Genomic DNA, 26,227 nt, shown 5'->3' on the forward strand with positions numbered 1-26,227 from the left:
TTAAGTTGAAGAAATTTTTTTTATTGTGAATAAAAAGAGTTGACGCATGTTTTTAATCAAAGCAATCAGAATTATATACAATAAAAAAATGTGAAAATGCAAATCAAAGAATAAATCTAGAAACTAGGTGATCATAAATACGGTTCAAAATATATGATTTCATGTAGCCAAAAAATTAACAATTTAAGTTCTATCAACATAAAATAATTTTCTAGTATGTTTATCAGAATGTTTATTTTTTGAAGAAAAAAAAGTTATGAGAGTCATAAAAAAATTAATTAAAAAAATAATTAATGGTTTTATAATTATGCCGTGAATGTAATAAAAAAGTTGTGCGGAAAGCCAAAAATCAAAATTTATTGTAGAGCCAACGGAAATAAAGGTCGCGAAGAGGGTGATGCCGCTGATGGTTGCCAACATAAAAAAAGTTGTGAGTTTTTGTGGACACGTTCGGCCTCGAACATTGAGGTTGAGGCAGGTAATTGCTTGGACTGGTGGAAGAAAAATTGGATTTTTCCTCTTGGAGTCTTCGTCTATGCTATCTTATGGGTAGAAAGTGTCGGGAGATGAGTGGCTGGGATTCATTAATGGGTAGCGGCGTTAAGAATTTTCATTATTGGACGGAGAACCATTTTTATGAGTTTGCATTTGGTGTTCAAGCTATGGTGGCTACATTATCCAAGAGGTTGGATTCTGTTTTGTTGTACAAGCACTAGTATATTAAAAATTATAAATTAATAACAGCAACAACATTATTATTATTATTAATTAAGATTAAAATTAATAAAGAAATGAAAGACCAAACTGATAGATAGATAGAAGCCTAGATATATTTTTGTTTCAAAAAATTTATTTCAATTTAATTAAGACTGATTAATGTGTGTTTGCCTTATAAAAGCATTAAATTAATGTCTTTTTAATATTTTTCAATAATTTTAATGTACTAATATTAAAAAAAAACTAAAAAATATTTTAATACATTAAAAAAAACACTTTTAAAAATAACTTTGCACCATGATATACTAAGCATGCACTAAATATCGAATAGACTCTAAAGATCCAAAAAACTAAGCTTACAAGGGCACAAGTTTTTAAAGAAATTGAGTCTTTCAATAAGGCCCTTCTGTAAAAGTAGTGTCGACAATCGACATATCATGAATAAACCGAATGATTTGTATATAATTAAATATTTTTTATTGATTTTTTTTACATACGAGTGAGGACATAATATGTTATCATAAATCATAATTTCTTAAAAAAAATAGAAATAAAATGATAAAACTATACATATAATGATCAAGGATCAACTTAATTACTTTTTATTGTATGTAAAATGTCCTTATTTACTTTTTAAAAATAGATGCTTGACTTGAGAATTCATTACAAAACATGAATCAACTCAATTGTGATGTGTGTGGCCCAACCCCGGCTCTACTGCCCAATGCGCGTTCGATATCCCTTTCATTTCTTTCTCTACTTTTTCTCCACCGAAACTCCATCTTCTTTACAGTGTAAGATCCGTAAGAAAATCATTGGAAACTTACCACTACGAGTTCTTGACCTAAAGGAACCGGAAAAAATTCGAAGTCATTGGAATAAAAAAAAGTTGTGAGGGCTTTGGAAGTATGTTACTAAGATACCAGAAGAAGAAAAAATATTGAGCCTGGCTGGATCTTGTGCCTCTTTAGCCAACACTTACCCCACGGTTTGTTTCGTCTAGATTCGTGTAATACTTGTAGAAATTTGGTGCTTTCTGATTTATACGTAGAATTGTACATGTTCCAGCTTGAAATTGCTATTTGGTAGATTTAATTGCCAAATTTCTTGATCTTACCTTCTGTTTCGTGTTTGATCACAAGAGCAGGCCTTACACAAAATAGCGTGGAAAGCAATTTCTGAACCAAGCTTAGCTAGTTGAGGCTAGAAGGATCGGTACTAATTTATCGCTATAGGAAGGCAACAAAGGGAAAGAGACAAAAGAAGTCCAAAAATAATATAACCCCTGCTCTTGACAGGAAGGTGCCTCTGCTGCCCAATGCGCGTTCGATATCCCTTTCATTTCTCTTTTTGCTTTTTCTCCACCGAAACTCCATCTTCTTTACAGTGTAAGAAAAAGATCCGTAAGAAAATCCAGGAAACTTACCGGTACGAGTTCTTGACCTAAAGTAACCGGAAACAATTCGAAGTCATTGGAATAAAAAGAAAGAAAAGGGCTTTCGAAGTTGGTTACTAAGATACCAGAAGAAGAAGAAATATTGGGTTTGCACTTAGTGTTCCAGATTAAAATTAATAAAGAAATAAAAGACCATGATGTTTTACTATAGATAGATCGAAGCCTACATGTATTTTTTTTTATTGTTAATAGAAGAATTGATGCATGTGATATCAAGAATTATATACAAAAATAAATGTTAGAATATAAAATTGATGTAAAGTGAAGACTAAATCAAGAAAAACTGAAAGATAAATATAATTTAAAATATTTGAACGACTTTTGCTTTTTTGCAGACTTTATCAAGGTATTTGGTTTCCTGATTTTGACCAACTGAACGAGTTTGTTTTGAATTGATTCTTGGTTTTTTCAAAAAATTATTGTTCCTGGTTTGGTGAATTTCTTAGATCTAAATTGGATCGATCCGGAACATGAACACCCCTGGTAATCCCTTTGGCTTTAACTTCAACCACCCAACTACCTCAAAATTGCAATCACATCAGGCACATGGCGTTGCATTCGCATTCATCCCCTGACTATGAAATGGATTTCCTGGAAATTGATCTCCTTGGTCTGCAGGAACCCTAATTAAATGAAATGGATTTCCTGGAAATTGATCTCCTTGGTCCACAGCCTATTTTCTCCGAGACCGTGCAACATGTTGAAAAACTGAAAGATAAATATAATTTAAAATATTTGATCTCTTGTAACCAAGAAATTAACTTTCATAATTCATGCACTTTTGACTAAATTTTTCTTTTGCTTTTTTATGCTGTCCCACTGAGATGATCTCTTATGCTCTTTTATGTGAATTGAAATTAGATTAGATGCTTATAATTGGTTCATCTTATTTTTATTTTTATTTTTATTTTATTTTTGAAAAGTAAACTTCCTTTAGTTAGATAGTTTTTTCTTGGCTATTTTGTTTTGCATGCTTTAATCTTTTTTTTCTTTGATTATCCTTGCTGATATATCAAATCATCCCTTTGCTATTTTGCAGACTTTTTCAAGGTATTTGGTTTCCTGATTTTGACCAAACTGGACCAGTTTGTTTTGAATTGGTTTTTGGTTTTTTCTAGATTTTTTTTTCAAAAAATTATTGTTCCTGGTTTGGTGAATTTTTTCTCCGAGACCGTGCAACCAAGATACTGTTTGATTTAATTTATTTTTTTTGAATTTTTTTGGATTTTATATTTTTTTTTTGGATTCTTAGCTATCTTTCCGTTTTGTTTTAGGATAATAATTTTCTTACCATGTTAAGGTCAATTTCACGCCTATATAAAGACTTGTAAATATCCAGAGGACAAAAGTTATCAATTCGTTATTTCAGAAATAAAAATAAGATCTTAGGGTTCTTCGTGTTTTAATAAAAAAGTTATCCTTGTACGGCTTTCAACTATATCAAAAAGTCTACCCATAATTTTCATTAATTGTATTTAAGAATGGAGTTATAGTTTGACTCACGGTGATGAGGGATGAATGTTCAATTTTGAAAACATGACCTTTGAGTTTTAGATAATTAGACTCGGTTAAGAGGGTGGTGGCTCAGTTTTTTTTTTATAAAAAAAATCAATGTAAAATTTATAATATTTAATATAAGAGCTTTATAATTATTAGTTTGAAAATAATAATAATTTTGTAAATTATTAAATGTTTTTTGTTGATATTTTTTAAAATAATAATAATTTTATATATAAATTATTACGTGTGTTAGGGAGGACATAAATTGTCATCATAAAATATAATTTCTGAAAAAATAAAGATAAAATAACTAAACTACACAATGATCAAGTAATTTCTCCTTTTTAAAAAAATATCATAGAAACTTTTTATTGTATCTAAAATGTCCTAATTTACTTTTTGAAAAAGATAGTCATAGGAAAAACTTTAAAGATTAGAGAAATAAACATGATTATTTAATTTAATTTTGTTTTTGAGTTTATTTTCTTAAAAATATTTCTATAAATTCTTATTATTTTCATTTTAACTATTTTTATCTAGACAATAATTAAGGGCGTTATATGTATTAGAACATGTTCCTATAAAATCGCCAAACTTTTAAATAATTCTTACAATTTTACAGTACTTCGCACGATTTTTGTGATTCACCTTGGAACTTATTAATGCACGGTTTATGGTGTTTTTTTCACGGTCAGTTTTAAAATTTTGTTGGAAAGTTCTTGGAATGCAAAAATATTTATGTTAAATAATATGGACTTGATAATTCATTAAAAAATATGAATCACTCAATTGTGTGGCCCTGCTCTTGACAGGAAGATCCGTAAGAAAATCATTGGAAACTTACCAGTACGAGTTCTTGACCTCAAGAAACCGGAAAAAATTCGAAGTCATTGGAATAAAAAGAAAGAAAAGGGCTTTGGAAGTTGGTTACTAAGATACTAGAAGAAGAAAAAATATTGGGCTTGGCTGGATCTTGTGCCTCTTTAGCCAACACGTAAGTAGAAATTAAACACAAGGTTTGTTTCGTCTAGATTCGTGAAATACTCGTAGAAATTTGGTGTTTTCTGATTTCTAAGTAGAATTGTACTTGTTCCAGCTTGAAATTACTAGTTGGTAGATTTAATTGCCAAATTTCTTGATCTTACCTTCTGTTTCATGTTTGAGCACAGGAGCAGGCCTTATACAAAATAGCGTGGAAAGCAATTGCTGAACCAAGCGAGCAAGTTGAGGCCAGAAGGGATCGGTACTAGTTTATCGCTATAGGGATTTTCATGGCTTCCACCAGCGTGAAAGGAATAACCTCATCTTCATCTTCATCTTCTCCTCCTCCACTATATATGCATGATGTGTTCCTTAGTTTTAGAGGCAAAGACACCCGGGACAACTTTACTAGTCATCTATATTCTAATCTGAAACAGAGAGGCATCGATGTGTACATGGATGATAGGGAGCTCGAGAGAGGAAAGACCATCGAACCTGCTCTCTGGAAGGCCATCGAAGAATCAAGGTTTTCTGTCATTATATTTTCAAAAGATTACGCTTCTTCACCATGGTGCTTGGATGAACTTGTCAAGATTGTTCAGTGCATGAAAGAGATGGGGCAAAGTGTTCTGCCAGTTTTTTATGATGTGGATCCCTCAGAGGTAGCCGAGCAGAAAGGGCAATATGAGAGAGCCTTCGTTGAGCATGAACAAAATTTCAAGGAAAACTTGGAGAAGGTCCGGAACTGGAAAGATTGTCTCTCTATGGTGGCCAATCTATCTGGCTGGGACATACGGAATAGGTAAATCATCTATCTACTTATTCTTATTCTCAAATCCTCCCTGTATTGTTTCAATGATGATCATAGCTTTTTTTTTCAATGTTTTTCAATTTAAACGTGTGATTAAATATCGAAATAATCACAATACAACAAGAATATCAAAACTAATTCTTGAGTAAATAATTATTAGTATATATTTTTGATTCATTAAACAGCTTTTTAACGACCCTTTTGTCTATGATCAACCTATTTTTTCTTTAATTTTGACTTTTAAAATAAAAGAGGAGCACGTCTCAAATCTCAATTGTCACAGTTTTTATAAAATAAAAATTGAAAACAAATTAAAAAAATTCTTGAACTTTTTGCTAATTTCTATTATTTAATAGATCGAATCATAAAATTTCAATTATCTAAATTGAATTTATTGAGGCATCTTTAGAAAAAGTCAATGTTACAAAGACACTTTTAGTATCACCCCAGGCTTATTCGTACTTTATTTTTTGTGATAAAAAAAAAAAAAAGAAGAAGTGGTTGGCTTATCTATAGAACATACAAGCGAGCAGCACGAGCAATTGTTTCCGACACCTAAAAAAGACCTTCATTGATGTTTTCTGATTCACCACGACATGATCTACCTCCCTGAGTGGCACGTGTGGAGTAATTCCTTCGGGTTTGATGTTAGATGATTTTTTTTTTCTTTTCTGTTTCCTCACGCAACATTCTAAAATTTTACAGCAGCTTTTCTATTTATTTTTTTATATATATATTTGATTTATTTTCTTTTAATTGATATTTTTTTATATGAATTATTTTATATAATTGAAATTTATTTTTAATTTTATACCTTTTTAATTTTTAATTAATTAGATTTGATTCTTATTTTTTTATTACTATTTATTTAATGTGAGATTTATTTTTTGCGATTTTATCCTTTATTTTTTATTTTTCTGTTTTTTTTCTTAATATTTTTAAAGTGTTTTTCTAGTATGTATTGAATTTTTTACTTTCAAATATTATTATATTTTAAAGGTTAGAAAAAAATAATACAACCCTGCAGCTAAAAATCTGGTTAAAGAACTACACATTGAAGTGAAGTTTTCAAGTGGCAACTTATCATTTTATAATTTTTGAAGGGTTATTTAGTATTTTTAATAGCTTACTTTGTATGGTTCAGTTTTGAAGGCATGACAGATAATATATATATACACACACGCGCACACGCGCACACTTGACACATACAGGTCTCACATGTCAAAAAAATCTTCCTATCTTTTTTTGTTGGGTTGGTCCCTCAATTTTTATATTTAGTTAATTTTAATTCCAATTATTTCATTTATTATTTTGATAAAAAAAATATATGAACAAAAGTTAATATTTATTTCAAACGATCGCTAAAAAATAAGTTTATATTAATGAAATGATCATTATATTGAAATTAATATTAAGATTGTATAAAAATTAAAAGACCAAATAAAAGATTAAATAGAGAAGAAAAGCATATGTGATACATGTGTATCTCAAGGTGCGTGAACCAATTAAACTTATGTTAGTCTGGGAAATTAATTTACAACATAATCATTCTTATCAGGGCCCTATCTTTCTCAAAGGTTGGTGTATTAATTTCCGGCTAACAACCATACATTTTCGAGCTAAAATATGCTAATGTTTATTTTCCTCTTATCACTATCTGATTTGATTTCTGCACACCGCATGATTAATGTTTTGCACCCTCCTATGCAGGAATGAATCGGAATCAATTAAAATAATTGTTGAATACATATCGTACAAACTAAGCGTCACTCTGCCAACAATTAGCAAAAAATTAGTTGGAATAGATTCTCGTGTAGATGTATTAAATGGCTATATACGTGAAGAAGTATGCAAAGCAATCTTCATAGGGATCTGTGGAATGGGTGGCATAGGTAAGACGACTGTTGCACGGGTAGTATATGATAGGATTCGTTGGCAATTTGAAGGCAGCTGTTTCTTAGCAAATGTCAGAGAAGTTTTTGCTGAGAAAGATGGACGACGTCGTTTGCAGGAACAACTTCTTTCTGAAATCTTAATGGAACGTGCTTCTGTATGGGATTCTTCTAGAGGGATTGAGATGATAAAGCGGAGGTTACGACTTAAAAAGATTCTTCTTATCCTTGATGATGTAGATGACAAAGAACAACTAGAATTCTTGGCTGAGGAACCTGGATGGTTTGGTCCAGGGAGCAGAATTATCATAACTAGCAGAGACAAAAAAGTGGTAACTGGAAATAATAATAATAGAATTTATGAGGCTGAGAAATTGAATGATGATGATGCTCTTATGTTATTTAGCCAGAAAGCTTTCAAAAATGACCACCCTGCTGAAGATTTTGTGGAACTATCCAAGCAAGTTGTGGGTTATGCTAATGGCCTTCCACTGGCTCTTGAAGTTATAGGTTCATTTTTGTATGACAGAAGTATCCCTGAATGGAGAGGTGCAATTAATAGAATGAATGAGATTCCTGACGGCAGAATTATTGATGTGCTTCGTGTTAGTTTTGATGGCCTCCATGAATCAGATAAGAAGATATTTTTAGACATTGCATGTTTCCTGAAGGGGTTTAAAATTGATCGAATAACAAGGATACTTCAAAGCCGTGGATTCCATGCAGGTATTGGAATACCAGTTCTTATTGAGAGATCTCTCATAAGTGTCTCTCGGGATCAAGTTTGGATGCATAATTTATTACAGATAATGGGTAAGGAAATTGTTCGTTGTGAATCCCCTGAAGAGCCTGGAAGGCGCAGTAGATTGTGGACATACGAGGATGTCTGCCTTGCACTGATGGACAACACAGTGAGTAGCTGATAGAGAACGCTATTCATAAGATTTCATAAAATTTATTTTAATTTATGCTCCATCTCTAATTTGTATTTGTTTTTTTACTTATATTCTGTTTTGGTTGACAGGGAAAAGAAAAAATAGAAGCCATATTCTTTGACATGCCTGGAATAAAAGAGGCACAATGGAACATGAAAGCCTTCTCTAAAATGAGCAGACTAAGATTGCTCAAAATCGACAACGTGCAGCTTTCTGAAGGACCTGAAAATCTTTCCAATAAGTTGCTTTTTCTTGAATGGCATTCTTACCCTTCAAAATCATTGCCAGCTGGTTTACAGGTGGATGAGCTAGTTGAACTTCACATGGCTAACAGTAATCTTGATCAATTATGGTATGGGTGTAAGGTGAGATCAACTAATTTAAAAGCCTTTGTATTTCTTTTTATCGTTTTCCTATATATAGTAGTGTCCAAATTTCTTCTCCCCTGCCTGATTGCAGAGTGCTTTTAATTTGAAAGTCATCAATCTCAGCAACTCACTACACCTGACCAAGACTCCAGATTTTACTGGAATTCCAAATCTCGAGAGTCTGATTCTTGAAGGTTGTACAAGTTTGTCTGAGGTCCATCCATCACTCGGATATCACAAGAAGCTTCAATATGTGAATCTTATGGATTGCGAAAGTGTTAGGATTCTTCCAAGCAACCTTGAAATGGAATCACTTAAAGTTTGCATTCTTGATGGATGCTCAAAACTTGAGAAGTTTCCAGATATAGTAGGAAACATGAACTGTTTGATGGTGCTTCGTTTGGATGGGACAGGTATTGAAGAACTGTCTTCATCAATTCATCATTTGATTGGCTTAGAAGTATTGAGCATGAAAACCTGTAAGAACCTTAAAAGCATTCCGAGTAGCATAGGTTGCTTGAAATCCCTTAAAAAACTTGATTTGTTTGGCTGCTCTGAACTTGAAAATATACCAGAGAATTTGGGGAAAGTTGAAAGTTTGGAGGAGTTTGATGTAAGTGGAACTTCAATAAGACAACCGCCAGCATCCATTTTTCTTTTAAAGAATCTTAAAGTATTATCTTTTGATGGATGCAAAAGAATAGCTGAGAGTCTCACGGATCAAAGGTTGCCTTCTTTGTCGGGTCTGTGTTCTTTAGAAGTACTGGATTTATGTGCTTGCAATCTAAGAGAAGGGGCACTTCCTGAAGATATTGGCTGCTTATCTTCATTGAAGTCTTTAGATCTGAGCCGGAATAACTTTGTTAGTCTGCCTAGGAGCATAAATCAGCTTTCTGGACTTGAAATGCTTGCCTTGGAGGATTGCACGATGCTTGAATCATTGCCTGAGGTTCCATCAAAAGTTCAAACATTAAATTTGAACGGTTGTATACGCCTAAAAGAAATTCCAAATCCGACAGAGCTAAGCAGTTCCAAAAGATCAGAGTTCATATGTCTTAACTGCTGGGAATTGTACAATCATAATGGCGAAGACAGCATGGGGTTGACGATGCTTGAAAGATACCTCGAGGTATTCTCTTAATCATACCCCCAACCTTTTTGTATCTCTCTCCCTCTCCCTCTATCTATCTAACATTTTTGTTTTTCATGGTACAGGGTTTGTCTAATCCAAGACCTGGATTTGGTATCGCTATTCCAGGAAATGAAATTCCAGGCTGGTTTAACCATCAAAGTATGGGATCTTCAATTAGTGTGCAAGTGCCTAGTTGGAGCATGGGGTTTGTTGCATGTGTTGCATTTAGTGCAAATGGTGAAAGTCCTTCTCTTTTTTGTCATTTCAAAGCCAATGGAAGAGAGAATTATCCTTCGCCGATGTGTATTAGTTGTAACTATATCCAAGTTCTGTCAGATCATATTTGGCTATTCTATCTATCTTTTGATCATCTTAAAGAGCTTAAAGAATGGAAGCATGAATCCTATAGCAACATTGAGTTGTCATTTCATTCTTTCCAGCCTGGAGTAAAGGTGAAGAACTGTGGTGTCTGTTTGTTATCTTCTGTATATATTACACCACAACCATCTTCTGCCCATTTTATTGTTACAAGCAAAGAAGCAGCTTCTTCATTTAGAGCTTCTTTAACTTTTTCTTCGTCGGACCATCAATGGAAGGCCACTGTTTTCCCTGAGATTGCAGACACTAGTCGTAGACCTTTAAAGTCAAATCTAGCCCAGAGATTCATTGTCCCAGTCGAGATGGAACCAGAGAAAGTAATGGCAATTAGATCAAGACTCTTTAAGGCCATTGAAGAATCAGGGCTGTCAGTTATTATATTTGCAAGAGATTGTGCTTCTTTACATTGGTGCTTTGAAGAACTTGTCAAGATTGTCGGATTCGTGGATGAGATGAGATCGGACACTGTGTTTCCAGTTTCTTGTGATGTCGAACAATCAAAGATAGATGATCAAACAGAGAGTTACACAATTGTCTTTGATAAGAATGAAGAAAATCTCAGGGAAAACGAGGAGAAGGTGCAAAGATGGAGGAATATTCTCAATGAAGTTGAAATTTCATCTGGATCGAAAAGGTAATAATTACTTCTTTTTTGTGTGTGTAGCTCGACTTATCAACCACTTCAAGTAAATGAAACTAGGAATGCTGGAATATCGACTTTCAGAACTTAATGTTAACAAATCTGTTTTTTTTTCTTGTTTTTTTCATGGGAAAAACACCGTGAAACTTTTTTTTTCAAGGTAGATTATGAATTTCAGAAAAATTAATATTAAACTCATTGGATTTATGGTCTGGATTAAACTTACATGTTTTAATGTGGAAGATATTGTTTACTTTATTTTTTTTTAGGTTTGTTATAAATTCAAAGGGAAAAAAATATTGAATCGGTTGAGTATATAATCTAGATCACGAGTTTTTTTTTAATAGTTGAGTATAAATTTAAGAAAAAAAAATTTCAACCCGGTTGAGGTTTTTTTTATAAAGATTCATCTTTTCATGATGTTGTGCATTTTTAACTTTTGAATTTTTTTTAAAGTTGAATATAAATTTAAGAAAAAAAAATTATTGAACCTCATTGAATTCATGATCCGGGTCATATATTTAATTTTTTTTAAGGTTTAAGGAAAAAAATATTGAACCCAGTTGAGTTCATGAACTGAGTTACGAGTTTAACGAGTTAAGCCACAATAACTGGATAATTATTTTTTTTTTCTAATGTTGTTTTTTATTTACTGATATCTTTTTTTATATATCCCTTTTTAGATAATTTTCAATTTATTTTTCAATTAATATCACTAATATGTGATTTGTTTTGTTTATTTAATCTTTTTTAATATAAATTGTTTTTTTTAATAGTGTTGTATGTGTTTGTTTTTAAAGGTTGAGTATAAATTTAAGAGAAAATAATATAGAGTCTGGTTGAGTTTATGATCTGGGTCACATGTTTAATTTTTTTTTTTATTAAAGGTTGAATACGAATTTAAAGGGAAAACAATATTGAACCCGGTTGAATTCATACTCCAAATCACGGATTTAACGAGTTAAGCCACAACAACTAAACAATGTTTTTTTTTTTTCTGATATTTTTTATATATCTTTTTTAAAATATTTTTAAATTTATGTTTTAATTAATATTCCTCATTTGTGATTATTTTTTTGTTTATTTATTTATTTTTGGATAGATTTTTTTATGTTGCTGTTCGTATTTAATTTTTGAAAAATTTATTATGATTCATAAATAATTTTTTTAATCTTTTTGTATAAAAGAATTTTATTTTAAAAAATAAAAAATATTTATTTTCAGATAACATAATATGGACAACAATCTTGCATAATATTTTTTTCTATTTTTATTTTATTTAATCAATTTAATATGTGTGTTTTTTTTTAATATCATTTGATTGAATAAAAATATTAATTTTAATAAATAAATTCAAAAAATATAACTGTATAAATGTTATGTTATTAACACATTTGAATTTTTAAATTTTTTTATGTATAAAATTGCATAAAAAAACATGCTTGCACAACTTTTGTGTAAGAGAAAAAAATATTTGATCTATAAAAGAGCATCATCTTATTTTTTTTCACAAACATCTTGCAAAAAAAAAAAGGGTTAGTGGGTGTGGGCCCTAACAAAATGCAGCAATTGGATTGGCTTGACTTACTAGTCCCATCAACGCTTGGCTTTTGCTTTTTTTTCTTTTATATGTTTTTTTTTAAATTATATTTAGATTACCATCCGTTCTCTTTTTTATGTTGTTTAGAGATCCTCTTTGAAATGATGGTTATTTTTTAGTTATGTATTTAATTTTTGAGAAAATTTTTCTGATTCATTTATAATTTTTTTAATCTTTTGTATAGATAAACTTTATTCTTGAAAATAAAAATTTTTATTTTCAAATAATATTTCTAATATGTGCAGCCTTGCATATTATTTATTTTATTTTATTTTATTTTATTCAATCAATTTAATGTGTATATCTATTTTTATTATCGTTTGATTGAATAAAAAACTTGTTTTAAATAATAAATTTAGTAAATACAATCGCGTAAATATCTCTTCTTTCAAAATTAAATATTTTAATCTATACTTGTTTCTTGATTTTTCCACTTTTATTTTTAGTTATAGTTTATGGTTGTTTTTTTTTTTTTACTTATTAACACACATAATTCTTGATTTATTTGATTATATTTATGCATATTTTTTTTTATTTTCACTTAGAATTTTTTAAATACAAAAACATGTTGAAAAATCTATTTGTTAATTTTTTATTAAACTTTTTTTTTAACACCCAACAAAACATGTAACATCGATTCCATGTACAGTTTGACTATACCTAAACTGCAGCAGCTGCTCCAGCAGCACCAGCAGCTGCAGCTGCTCGAGCATAAGCTAATGCTCGAGGAGCAGCAGCTCCAGCAGCAGTGGCAGCAGACATGGTGGCGGCAGCAGCAGCTCGACGAGGAGCTGCTCCGGCAGCAGCAGGTGCTCCAGCCGGTGCTGAGGCAGCAGCAGCGGCGGCAGCAGCAGCTCCAGCGGCGGCAGCAGCAGGGGCTACAGCAGCTGCAGCACCTGCTCCAGCAGCAGCAGCTACAGCAGCAGCTCCCTTGGTTTTGGTCAGGAATTAACTTGCTTTAGCTTGAAGATCTTCGTCAGTTTTTGCTCATGGTTTTGGTTTGGGGTAATTAGATTCACTTTTTACTATGTATGGATTTTCTTCTTAAATTTATGATAATCCCATGTTTGCGGATGGAAGGATTGTTTCCATATTAAAACTTTTACAAAGCGGAAAGCCCGTGCTCTGGAAAATTTCAACCATTATTTTGGAATCGCCAGTCTGCCTATTTTTTTAACTCTGGTTTTGGGTGTATGTGTTACATTTAAATTAAAAACAATATATATTTCTAAAAGATAAAACCAATAATTTCATATCAATATGATTTTTTTTCATCAATTTCATTCAGAATTCTTTGAAATTAATTTTTTATTTATCTATAATTAATTTTAAGTATTTTAATATTTCATGTTATAATTAATATTCATGCAAAAAAATATTTTTCAACAAAATCTTAACTCATTAATTTAGTTTTTGATTAAAATTTAAATACAATAACTACGTTTTAAAACTAATTTCTCCTAACTGTCAAATAATCAATTCAATCCAATAGCTTAAATTGTTAGGTGATGTCTCACAATATTATTTATATTATTCTCTAACACCCCTCTCAAGTGAAAGTATTTTGGACTTGAATTTGCTTAAAGCCACATTATGTTGTGTTTAATTTTTATTAAATAAATAAGAATGATGAGATTTGAACTCATGATCTTTTAGTCATCAAGACTCTGATATAATTTAACTCGGTAGCTTAAACTATTAAATAAAATTTCAAAATATAATTTATATTATTCTCTAATATCAACTAAAAACATTTTACATTCAAAATACATGAAAATTGATCTTACATGCGACCAAGCTATATGTATGCATTCTAATCATTCTAAACAATTCTCACAATTCTTTATTTTAAGAGTTGGTAACAGATTTTTTTTAAAATAATTTTCATTTAAAAATTTATTAAAATAATATTTTTTTTATTTTAAAATTTTTTTAATAACAATACATTAAAATAATATAAAAATACTAAAAAACCTTAATCTAAAATAAATAAAAAACTTAATTTTTTTAAAAAATATTTTTAAAATACAAAAATAAACATAAACTCTAAATACCGACAACGTATCAGATCAAATCAGGAGGAAAGGCGGCATCTTTAATTTGTTACTTTTACGTAAAAAGTGTTTGTTAGCTAGCTGCTGTCAAAACCCTGCAATATTGGAAATTAAAGTTTGCTGGTAGTAATTTTAGGTTATATCTTTGGTGAACATCTTGGATTCAATTTGCCAAATTCTCAGTTATTCTTGAATTAACATACAATGAATAAATCCTCAGTTATTCTCAATTTGCCAGAAACAGAGTCCTTCAATTTTCCTTCTTTTGAAAATGATTTGTAAATAAGCTGAATGTTTTTTCTTCCTCTATATTTGTGGTTGGATTGCTCCAACTTCACTCACTATTTTTAAATTCAATAAAAAATGGTGTTTGATTATTATTTTAAAAAAATAAAAACAGAGAAAATATATGGATATATAATTTATGTTTTGGATTTTATATATTTCCTTTTATTTTTTAGTTATATATATATACTAAACAAACACAACATACATGTAAATATAAATTCAAAATATCTTTACTCTAATAAAAAAAATTAATTTAGTAACAATTTTTTTTTGTATAAGCCTGACAAATTGTCGCTTTGGTAGGCATGCTTTTAAATAGAATATGAATTTCGGAAGGTATTTCTTTAGTGATTGGCACCAACAATTTTTATTATTAATAGCTTTATATTTACAACTATATAAACACATAAATATTAATATATATAATCACTTACTCCAAAATTGGACTTGCTTCGTTTGTAACAAAAATAATAAAATTTAATTCTACATTCCTAATTATGCTCTGCAAATTACAAACAACAAAGATTAATAAAATTATATGCTAAAATTATTTTTCTTTGTTATTTCAAATTGGCCCAACTTTAGGAGGAGGCTACATGCTAACCCTGGAATAGGGTCAAGGAAGCATAGGGTCTTAAGGAGAAGGCAAGTGAAGATTGAGGCGGAAGCATGGGAACTGGCAACGAAAGAATATAAGGAGCTTTTGAAGGATATGTGTGATCTGTTGAAGAGTTGATTAGAACGGGGAAGAGTAGGCAGGGTTATGCTCCGTATTTTGATCTGTTGCCAGCTGACAAGATGTCTGTTATTGCAATGCATCAACTCGCAGCAATGGTAATGACAGGTGGGGAACATGGATGTGCAAGAGTTGGGACTGCTGCTTGTATGATTGGTGATGCAATTGAGCAGGAGGTAAGTAATTTTTAATGTTTTATTTGCTTACTTTTACTTGCGGTTTGATTTGTAGACAGGATAATGAGTGCCCGTATAAAAATATTGAAAGATAAGGGAAAACATAAAGTTTCTTAAATTTATTTTTAGACAACCTTCATCTGAGGTGATGAACTAGGACGAAAGATGAAAGTTACTATGTACAATTATCAGATAAAAATCAGCTATGGAGCTAGTAGTGCCTGGAAATTAGATTTTGAAGTTACGTTCCGTAAAGTTTTGTCGAATGTTGAATGGGGTTTTTCTGGATTTCTTTTTTATATATTATTAGTTTTTTCTTTGAGTCCAAGTTCTTCTGCTGTTCATAGTTCCAGGGAGGACACTAAATGCAGGTAGGAAAAACAATGTAGTGTAAGATCCTTTAGATACTAAGTTTTTACAATTTTGTCATTATGTATCAAACTTTTCATATCACGGGCCTTATTAAGGTGAATATTCTATTACGCCTTTCTTTTTTGAGCTACAATTTCTTCAAAGCATGGACATGGTGGACTCATAAGAGTGACATTTGAACTTTCCTTTGTCAGAGCTCATCTCATGTTTGGACATTGTTTCACTATGCATTTCCCTGTTGGGGATAGAAATTATCTTTATCATTTCAATTATGTGTGTTCTTGTTTGTGCCTTTGTTTAAGTTTTTTACTTAGTTTAGACTTTAAAGGCACGCGTGACACTTTGCTCTACTGTCTCTTCTGACTATGGGAGTTCCTTCCTCTTTTCTTTTCCTTTTTTTTTAAGAAAAAAAGGACTTTAGAATGCAGAGATATTTAAGTATACCATTCTTAATCCATGTTTTGGACCTCCTAACTCTTCAGTCTTGTTCTCTTTCTTTGAACTGAGGACTGAATCTGTAACAGTTTCTGTGATGAAACAGATTAGAATACACAATATCTTGGAGAAAACAAGGAAGAAAAAGGAAAAAGGCTAATGACAGCAAGAATGGTGTAGAAGGTGAATCCCCTGTTGTCATGAAGGAACAAGAAAACCTAAGAAAAAAGGTTACTGATTTGATTAAAAAACAAAAGCTGCCAGCTGTGACGAAGATTGTGAAGGGGAAGGATGATTCAAAACCATGGAATGCAGATGCTAGGGCTAAGGTTTGTATGCTTGTAATCATTGATAAAGGCTAATTTTCTTGAGCAAATGTATCGTGTGCAAATTTGATTTCTGTCCTTGCACTTTGAAGGTTGGAAGCCGTCTAATTGAATTGCTTGCTGTTACAAACAGCTTATATACAGCCTCCCTGTGATCAGTTAGCTGATAGTCCATCTGAACCTCGACCTGCATTTGTACATACGTTCCGAACTGTGTCGTATGAAAATAAGTATGGGGTCATTCTTTAATTGACTCGATGAGCTCAATTTATCTTTTCTTCCTTGTAATTGCTTCTAACTGATGCACAATGGCCTTTTCTTAAACAGGAAGGGCGCAAAAAAATATGGTGTTATTCAATGTGACCCATTAGTCCTCAAAGGCCTAGAGAAAACTGTGAGTAACCCTGTCATATTTTATTCTTCTAGTGATATCTAGTTTTCATATTTTATCATCCTTTATGACATGAACTTGTGTTGGGGTGCCATATACTTTCACAGCAGATAGGTTAGTTTCTAGATTTTAGAGCTGAAACAGATAAGATTTGCAGGCAATTTCCATGGTGCCTCTTAAGCTGCAGATGTTTGTCTTTCATTCTTTTTTCTTGCACAAGAAGTCATAAAAACGTTGTTTCTCCAAACAGGCTAGGCACATGGTGATTCCTTATATGCCAATGTTGGTGCCACCACTTAGATGGAGAGGGTATGTTAACTTGTTTATATTTACAGTTTTGCCACGATTGTCTTGTTTTAATTTTATTCCAAGTTCAGAAATATTAACATAGTGTTTTGGTTACTTCTGCTTGATGCCTGGAGCTGTTTTCAATTTTCATGTCAAGTTAAATGCTTAAAATGGTATAATAGATGAAGGGATGAATCTCTGATTATAAAGACTGGAATTCCAATCCCAATTTCATTTAATTGAAATTAACATTCCAGCATATTTCAAGGCTCTGCCTCTCCATTTCTGTAATCTCCATTGGAAGGGAAACTAATTGTCTTACAGGTGTTTATTGAAAACATTGTTGAATGTGAGATATGAGATGGAAGGGTTTGTCTAGGATTCTCAACAAAACAGAGAACACTGTCTTTAAACATTAAAGAGCATTTCCTAATCACAACCACGTCTAATACGGTAAAATTAACATTATTGCCACAGGCAGGAGAATTTAGGGATTGCTGTGGAATTCTTTATTATAATGTTTTTGATGTTAAAGGGAGAGGTATACTTCATGGAAAAGAATGATTGGCAGTTAGAGATAAAATATAGAGAAAGAAAAAGTGTTAGGTTTTCTACAAGGATGCTATGGTGGATTATTTTAGCGCAAGAAAAGACAAGAGTATCGAATTGTTGTTTTCATGTGAAGTCAGACATGTAGTTAATTTAGGATTGGGATAGTATATAGAGAACTTGATTGAAGTAGTTTAGTTTCTTTAGGTGATGATTCGGATACAGGTATTTATTTCAAATTTCAAATGTGCCAGAAGCGCACGGGGACAACACATGATTACATGGGAGAAATGACGCAGACGGATCTCTGCAGTCAAACTGAGATTTTTGAACCTTATTGTTTTTCATGGACTTTGGTTAAGTTTTTCATGAATAGGTGATCACAATCCTCATTGGAAAAACTACACATGCTTTGGAATATGAAGAGGCCTCTATAGCAGCTTCTGCCATTCAACCTATTGCCTTTAAATCTGATAAGCTCCCTGGTGCTTTTGGTTGTAAATTGCCCATTAGGACTAAGATTCCTGGACACACTTTCTATCTACAAAAAGAAAAGATTTAAACCAGTGATTGCACTCTGAATATCTTTATTTGATCAGATCTAGCATCAGACGAAAACCATTTCATGAATTGATCCTTATATTGGGAAAGAGCACTTTGTTTTCTAGCGAGTTTATAGTGGGTCTTGGCTCTTTCACTCAATCATCATCAAGTTGCAGGAGGCACATTAGCATAGTCCCCACTAAAATTAATTTTAGATCCTTATATTTAAATTTGGAAGATTTAAATATTAACATTTATCACCTTCTGCGTTCTATTTGTTTAACTGAATATAGAGCCACCTTGTTACACTTTATTATTATGAATAATAAAATAACTCCAAACTGCATTTATTGGAAGCTTCTGCGATGTGCCCATCAAATACGACTATAGTGAATCCCTGGATAAGAGATTGTTGCTTTCGACTTTCCGACCGCCGTTGCATAGCTCATCACAGCCATCCCCCCCTTTCAAAAACAGCAGCAGCTCCCATTCCTGTGCCTGCATTTAATTAGTGACAGCAGTTAGCCATAAGCATACGTTTCCAGCAACACTCCACGCACCCAGAGAGAGAGGGAGAAGAAGAATACCTATGCACATTGACACCACCCCGAAGCGACAGTCCCTGCCACGACGCTTCATCTCATGCAGTAAAGTAGCCACACATCTAGCACCTGTAACAGTTGATGAGGCATGAATTAGTCTCAGAAAATGATTAAACAAATAACTGCTGCACCACATATTCATGTGTAAAATTAAAGAACATATATTAATGGATTGATATCACAAAGATCACCGTACACAACTCAAAAGTGATGCTCTATACAAGTCTTGAGCAGATTTACAAGCACCAAAAACTGTTTCCACCACCGACACCGACACAACGCAAAACCCCTGAATTTACCCATGTTTGTGTCAATTCATTTATGCACTTTTGACCAAATTTTTCTTTTGCTTTTTTATGCTGTCCCACTGAGCAGACCTTTTTTTTGTTCTTTCTTTTGTATGAAAAAAAAAACTAAATAAACTAATTAAAAAATAAAAAAATATTTAAAATTTTAAAACTGATTGAACTAGATCAAGTCATAGACTAGTTATTTTTATTATATTCCCATTATTATTTATTATTCTATAGATTTTTCTACATTGAAGCTTTTGAAAAATTAACATTGATCATGCTTTTTTATGTTGTTCCACTGAGATGACCCTTTTTTTTTTGTGAATTGAAATTATATTACATGTTTGTAATTGTTTCATCTCATTTTTATTTTTGAAAAGTAAACTTCCTTTAATTAGATTATTCTTAATATCAAATTATCTCTTTGCTTTTTCCAGGTCTTATCAAGCTGTTTGGTTTCTTGATTTTAAATGAATCTAATTAAACTGGTTGAATTGATTTTTAGTTTATTTCGGATTATGTTTTAATGAAATGAATAGGACATTAAACTCTCTTAATAATTATCTTGCCTTTAACTTTAATTAGTTATCTCTTATCACTTCAAGTTTCATAAATTTTACAACTACTAATAATTTATGTAATAATTAATTTTAAAGTCCGTATAATTAATAATGAAAACAAAATTACAATCACATCAGGCACATGGTTGCATTCGCTTTCACCCCCTGACTATGAACAGGAACCCCAATTAAATGAAATGGATTTCTTGGAAATTGATCTCCTTGGTCCACAGCATATATCCTTGGTCTGAAGGAACCCCAATCAAATGAAATGGATTTCCTGGAAATTGATCTCCTTGGTCCACAGCCTACTCGGTTAACCAAGTCGGCTACCACTTGCAGCACAATTCATCAAAAAACGATGTGAATTATCATTTGACGTCAAACCAGGTGGATTATCAGCTGCAGCCACAATTATTTGATGCATAGCAAAATAATTATTCAGAATCACAGTACCTTGGCAGTCCTTTCCAGCCAACTTGATGTGTTGTGTGCTAATCCGATGAAAATCAAGATCCCAAAGAGGGTGATGCCGCTGATGTAGTAGTTGCAATGCCGAGGACTTTTATGTATATATAATTATCTATATTCTATACTGTGTTTTTTATTTTTATTTTACTCGATCTCATAATTAAATTTTTGTTGCATAATTTTTAATTAATAAACATGTAATTATAAATGAAGGAAAGAAAAAATTGGATGGACTTGTTGGTTTCAATTTTATTTTTTTGGTTTTATCTTTTTTATTTGTTTTTTAAAGCCTTTTTTTAACTCTTAATCAATTCTTTATTTTTTATTATTTTTTTAAGTATAAAAGTATATTCCAAAGAATATTTTAAAGTAATTGGGCAAATAACATTGTTAGCCACGGAGAGATCAATGGTATGGACAAAATAATAGTATAATGATTGGACTCAAAAACTTTCAAAGACAAAATCAATAGTATACTATACGATCCCTCAAACTCATTAACCCCTCACAACTCACTAACCCAATTTCTCTTGTTTTTGGATAATTAAAAAGAATCCATTGTTTTGAAAATTTTTTATTTACTATTTAAATTTTTATAAAAAAAAATGGTTTGATGATAGAGGAATCTGATGGTTGAAATTGTGTTTGGGATTTAATTAAATTTTTAATAATTGTTTTTTTTTTAAAAAAACATTTTATATTTTGTTACCAGGATGGAGCTGTGAAAATGAAGGGTTGTAGTGGCGAGGAATGTTTTTTGGATTTAATTTAATGTTTTTTTTTTTAATCTCAGTTAATTATATAATTTTCTTAAGATCAATCTTTTATTGATTTTGTTTTAATAAGGCCTCTCATCTTTGAGATTTATTAATCCAACTATTCTTCTATTAGTCCATCCATATCGTTAGCCCTTTCCTCACTAATGCTATACTTTTGGTTATTAATTTTGAGATATTCTCTTCTATGTTAAACAAAAATTCATAAAAATAAGAAATGGATTAATAATTTAAAAGGACTAAAAAAATAAAAAGAATAAATAAGATTAAGGCCTACCAGTGATTAATTCTTTTCCCTCAAATATAATTGATCATTTTAGAAATTAAATAGAAGATTAAATTAACTCATAAAAGCACAAAATTAACACTGTGATCAATTCACATTAAAAAGAAATAACTAAACTAAACTAAAACAGAAAAAACATATGCATATTTTCCCTTATATTTTATCTTACGAAAAACCAAACACTAACAATCATTTAATGTGCCCACAATCTCTATCACGACCACAAAATTACTAAACGCCGACCGGATATTTCATCAACGTTTATACTTGCTAACATTTTTTTTTGGCAGGAGGTTGAAGAATGGGGACATGGAACTTATGTTTATACTTAGATCTTTAAAGTTCTAGGTGGGTTTGGCTTATGACTGTTCTCATACCTTTTTTTCTACAATTCATTGTACTATGTTCCTTGAGGAAATTGGAGTACTCAGTGGTGCATACAATGTAGTTAGTTGTAGTGTCACCTGTTAACACAAAGGTCGAAGTTATTTTTATGTGGCTAGAATTATAACTTTAGTGAACAATTTCATGTAATGAATGATTTGTCGAAGGAGATGGTGCTCCTGTAGTGGGGGAGATCGTTACCTCTCCCTTGTCATGTCATTTCTAAGCTATCATAAATGAAGCGAACTAGGAAAGAAAAGTAACTAAACTAGTTTTTGTTCAAGTTCCAACAGGAGATGTTATTGATGAAGTTGAAAAAACTTCAAATTAAACCTAGGTCTTTCCACAACTGGTGTAATGAATTTTGGAATTTTTTAAGTTGGGTTAGGCTTGTGGAATTCATGAACTCCTAGAAAATAAGTTTTTCATGGGACAGGGAACTCTCTGGCAACTAAGTTAACAAACACACATGAGAAAAATAATGTATAACAATGAGAAAAATAATGCACTTTTGTCCCTTTTTCTTTATATATTTTTACTTTTGTTCCTTTAGTTTGAGCATTTTAGGTTCTGGTTGAGGAGAGAGAAAGAGAAAGGTTGGCCACAATTCGACAAAAAAAAAAATTTCTTAGTAATAATGGGTTTCACTTGTGCCGAGATTAGTTTCCTTGTGGTTTGCACTCTTCATCTTATAAAAAAAAAGAAAAGTAAATCGAAGTTTGAAAGTTTTTTTTGAATTGAATGATTTTTTAGTTTTTTGATCGGTTAAAAGTTGTTTTGATGTTTGATATGGATTTACTAAGAATTGTGGGGTTGTTTATTAGGTATTTTCAAGTGAAAAATAACAAACAAAAAATAAATTTTTTTGGGTTCAAGAGATTGAAACCTCACTTTCAAACCACATAATTTGGCCGGAAAGATTACCAATTTATTTCCCCGCAATACGAGATCAAATATTTTAAATTGCATTTATCTTCTAATTTTTTGATTTAATATTTAATTATTGTCAACAACTCTTTTTAATATTTATCAGCGCATATGATTATCGATTTATTTAATTAAATATACATGTCAAATTTTTAATTCATAGTTAGTTTTTTTATACACTAGAAAAACATTAACAACCCTTATATTTTTTTTACTAGAAAAAATAATATTTGATCTCACTTGCTGTGAAGTTGCTAGTTAGGTTATCATGTATTGAAGTGGTTGAGTTTTAGAGGTGAGTATGATAGGTAATAATATATATGTATTTTGTTTCGAAACTTTAATTTCAATTTAAAACTATTTAAAGTGGATTAGAGTTGATTTTGAAGTTAAAAATGGGTCTATAGAAACTATTAGGATGGGTTTGAGGTTTTTATGCTGAAAATGATTGAAAATGGCATTTTGGATACCTATGGATGGTGGCCCTCGATTTTCTAGCTATCGAAGCATCGCTTAGAAAACATAGTAGGAATCATCCCCACAGTATAGCATTGGCTAACGGAAACCAATTGATCAAGAAAGGGTTCTACGAAACTACAAAATTAACCATTGCCACTCATCTTCTAGAGTGAAGGAACCCTTCTCCAGATCTGGTCATAGATGATTTCCCCATCACAAGCTATAAGTGCCTCTATATAGAACCCTAATCCCGTCTCTATGCTTCTTTGACAGCCTATTAAAAAAGGTTCAAGATTAGTCATTTCAAATGAGAGAAAAAAAAAACAATCATAAAGAGCGAATCTTGTGAATAAATTACGGTATTTGGACGCAACGAAACCGAGAAAAAACAAAGGTAAAGTCTAGACAAGAGCGCGCGCATAAACTATTTATTGATGAGCTTGTTTGTATCAGCATAAATAAATATCAAAGTAATCCAAGCAAACTTTTGCAGATTACGAAGAATCTAAGTCGACAAAAAAGCTTTCAATCAAAGTGTATATATATTTGATATAGAATCAGTTGGTTATTATAGTAATAATTCCTTTTTAATATTTTATTTTTATTTTTATTTTTAAAAATTTATTTTTCACAACATATTAAAACTATCTAAAAAAATACACTAAAGAAAGCATATTCTCCTCTCTTTTTTTTAATGTTTTGATATGCATATTAATTCAACATTACATAAGGCTTTTATGAATAAAAAGCCATAAACAAATGTGCAGCAGACATCCATCAATGCAAGAAAATGCCCATTTTCAAGAACTCCAAGCAACTCCTAAAACCAGAACAAAACCCTCAAATATCAAATCTTTATATGTTTCAATATCTAAAAAGAAGAAAAAGCAACAATTTTCAAACTTTTTTCCTCTATTTGAAAAAGGGGGTAAAAAAAAAAGCAATATAGGTCATGGATTTCTTCTTTTATTTTGTTACATGGAGAGTACTTAGATCTCATTAAAGCAAGCAATTCATCAATCATAATCAAAACTCAAAACAAAGCATGCAAGTAAACCATGAATAATGTTGATGGTAAAAAATTAAAAATGATGTGTAAATTGAGATGGAGACCTAAATATATAAAAAGACAAAAAAAAAAGAATGCTGTAGTCAAATTTTGAACATCTAAAAGGCATCTTGTGTGCGACTATTTCCATCACGACAGAAAAAAGAGAGGATACTATATTCATACATCAATCAAAGAATGTGTGGATCCAAGGAGAACAATGAACATCCAAGAGCAGAGTTTGAAAGTGATGAATTAAGATTTTATTTGTATATTTTTATAAAAATTCAAGAAAGATTTATAAGTTTAGATTTTCAAGAATATAAACATGCCCAATGAAAACATGTCATGTTTGGCGCTAGCCAAAGCTGGGCACATTGAACTTGACAATGTGTCAAGTCCCGGACATGCTAGGTCTGGTAGTGTGGAATGACCTTCCTTCTTTGGGCATATCCAAGATAATGACTATCCTTCCTTGGATCTAATTTATGGGAATAACTCATCCTCTATGAGCATTAACTATATTTGATATCTTAAACTTTAATTTTTCTATATCTTTTAGGTGTATAAAAATACTTCAAAAACCCATTATATTTCCATCAAATATTAATATAGATATAAGAGATATTTATTCATCATTAAATGTTATCAAAGTCTCTTCATAAAAGAACAAGACTTCTAGGCTATAAATACACAATGAAACCTTCAGAACAGAGGTTCACAATCTTTATTTTTTACTGCATATATAATTTCAGAGTATCTCTTTTTAGAATATTATTATATTTTTTTCTTTTAAAAAATAATTTTTTAAGCATCGGACTTCATCATGAAAGCATGTTCATAGCAAAAAAAAAAAAAATTTGATTCAGCAAAGCAAGTTATATTTGCTAAGTAGAATTGTACATGTTCCAGCTTGAAATTGGAAATTGATGATCAAAATAGCAAGAGCAACACAATCCATATACATAGTGTGTTCATCCAAATCAATTGGGAATTGATGATCCAGAAAAAAGAGAGAAAAAAAAAAAAACAGGAAGCATTACAAACAACGCCGTGCATGCCATAGAGGTGAACATTTTTTTTTTTCTAACCAGTGATTTCACTGCATGTTTTAGCTTTTTGTTAATTAGTATAAATATTTAAAACAAAAATATTTTCTAACTTTTAGACTAAATATATTGTTTTAAACAACAATAATTTATACATTAAAGGGTCTTTCCGATCCTACTAGACCAGCAAAATTATATAAATATTTAAAACAAAGATATTAATATGATATTTATTATAGATTATATTTTATTATGCATTTCATTGTTAAATTTTGTCATCCAATTTATAATTTGAAGTCATTGCAGCATAGCTATTTGAATAGCTAGAATACCTTTTTTTCCTATTAAAATACTATTTTTACATTTCTATGTTGAAAAAAACCAAAAAGCAAGGAGAAAGTATACACACCCGTTAGCTAACATATCTTTATTTACAGTTGGCATTTGTTTCTCTCTTTAAAAACAGAACAAGAAGAAGAAAGAAGCCTGCAAACCTCAATTGTGATGTGTGTGGCCCAACCGCTGCTCTTGACAGGAAGGTGCCTCTGCTGCCCAGTGCGCGTTCGATATCCCTTTCATTTCTCTTTTTGCTTTTTCTCCACCGAAACTCCATCTTCTTTACAGTGTAAGAAAAAGATCCGTAAGAAAATCCAGGAAACTTACCGGTACGAGTTCTTGACCTAAAGCAACCGGCAAAAATTCGAAGTCAGTGGAATAAAAAGAAAGAAAAGGGCTTTGGAAGTTGGTTACTAAGATACCAGAAGAATAAACAGATATTGGGTTTGCACTTAGTGCTCAATTAAG

At 31.2% G+C, this 26,227-nt stretch overlaps 2 protein-coding genes, 1 long non-coding RNA gene and 1 other non-coding gene across 8 annotated transcripts; 3 read left to right on the forward strand and 1 right to left on the reverse strand.

The window, feature by feature from the left end:
- Positions 1-1,597: 1,597 nt before the first annotated feature.
- On the forward strand, positions 1,598-26,227 carry LOC127904187 (uncharacterized). Its single transcript, XR_008057099.1, has 3 exons — positions 1,598-1,726; positions 1,865-2,019; positions 25,963-26,227. It is a non-coding gene; the product is annotated as an uncharacterized LOC127904187 (long non-coding RNA).
- LOC18110817 (TMV resistance protein N) lies at positions 1,691-13,564 on the forward strand. 2 transcript variants are annotated; one of them, XM_052446413.1, is made up of 7 exons: positions 1,691-1,705; positions 4,843-5,456; positions 7,176-8,268; positions 8,382-8,657; positions 8,752-9,789; positions 9,876-10,804; positions 13,060-13,564. In XM_052446413.1, exons 2-7 carry the CDS (start codon positions 4,945-4,947, stop codon positions 13,370-13,372), a joined length of 4,161 nt encoding a protein of 1,386 aa, XP_052302373.1. In that variant the 5' UTR covers positions 1,691-1,705; positions 4,843-4,944; the 3' UTR covers positions 13,373-13,564. The 2 variants fall into 2 exon arrangements, with proteins under 2 accessions (XP_052302373.1, XP_024439350.1); XM_024583582.2 differs by lacking the exon at positions 1,691-1,705 and adding an exon at positions 4,469-4,667.
- LOC18110820 (DNA-directed RNA polymerase 2B, chloroplastic/mitochondrial-like) lies at positions 15,340-17,525 on the forward strand. 4 transcript variants are annotated; one of them, XR_008057095.1, is made up of 5 exons: positions 15,340-15,664; positions 16,578-16,800; positions 16,890-17,027; positions 17,125-17,191; positions 17,439-17,523. XR_008057095.1 is itself a non-coding variant. In XM_052446417.1 (5 exons), the coding sequence occupies exons 1-4, from the start codon at positions 15,648-15,650 to the stop codon at positions 16,950-16,952; spliced, it is 351 nt and encodes a 116-aa protein (XP_052302377.1). In that variant the 5' UTR covers positions 15,340-15,647; the 3' UTR covers positions 16,953-17,191; positions 17,439-17,525. The 4 variants fall into 4 exon arrangements, 1 of the variants encoding a protein (XP_052302377.1); XM_052446417.1 differs by adding an exon at positions 15,988-16,035 and having other exon boundaries at positions 16,890-17,191; positions 17,439-17,525; XR_008057096.1 differs by having other exon boundaries at positions 16,561-16,800; positions 16,890-17,191; positions 17,439-17,525.
- LOC18110872 (uncharacterized) lies at positions 18,808-19,443 on the reverse strand. Its single transcript, XR_008057098.1, has 2 exons — positions 19,156-19,443; positions 18,808-19,066 (listed from the first exon to the last, which is right to left on the reverse strand). It is a non-coding gene; the product is annotated as an uncharacterized LOC18110872 (transcript).

The sequence above is a fragment of the Populus trichocarpa genome, chromosome 13 (genome assembly GCF_000002775.5).
Source record: "Populus trichocarpa isolate Nisqually-1 chromosome 13, P.trichocarpa_v4.1, whole genome shotgun sequence".
Classification (NCBI taxonomy): domain Eukaryota; kingdom Viridiplantae; phylum Streptophyta; class Magnoliopsida; order Malpighiales; family Salicaceae; genus Populus; species Populus trichocarpa.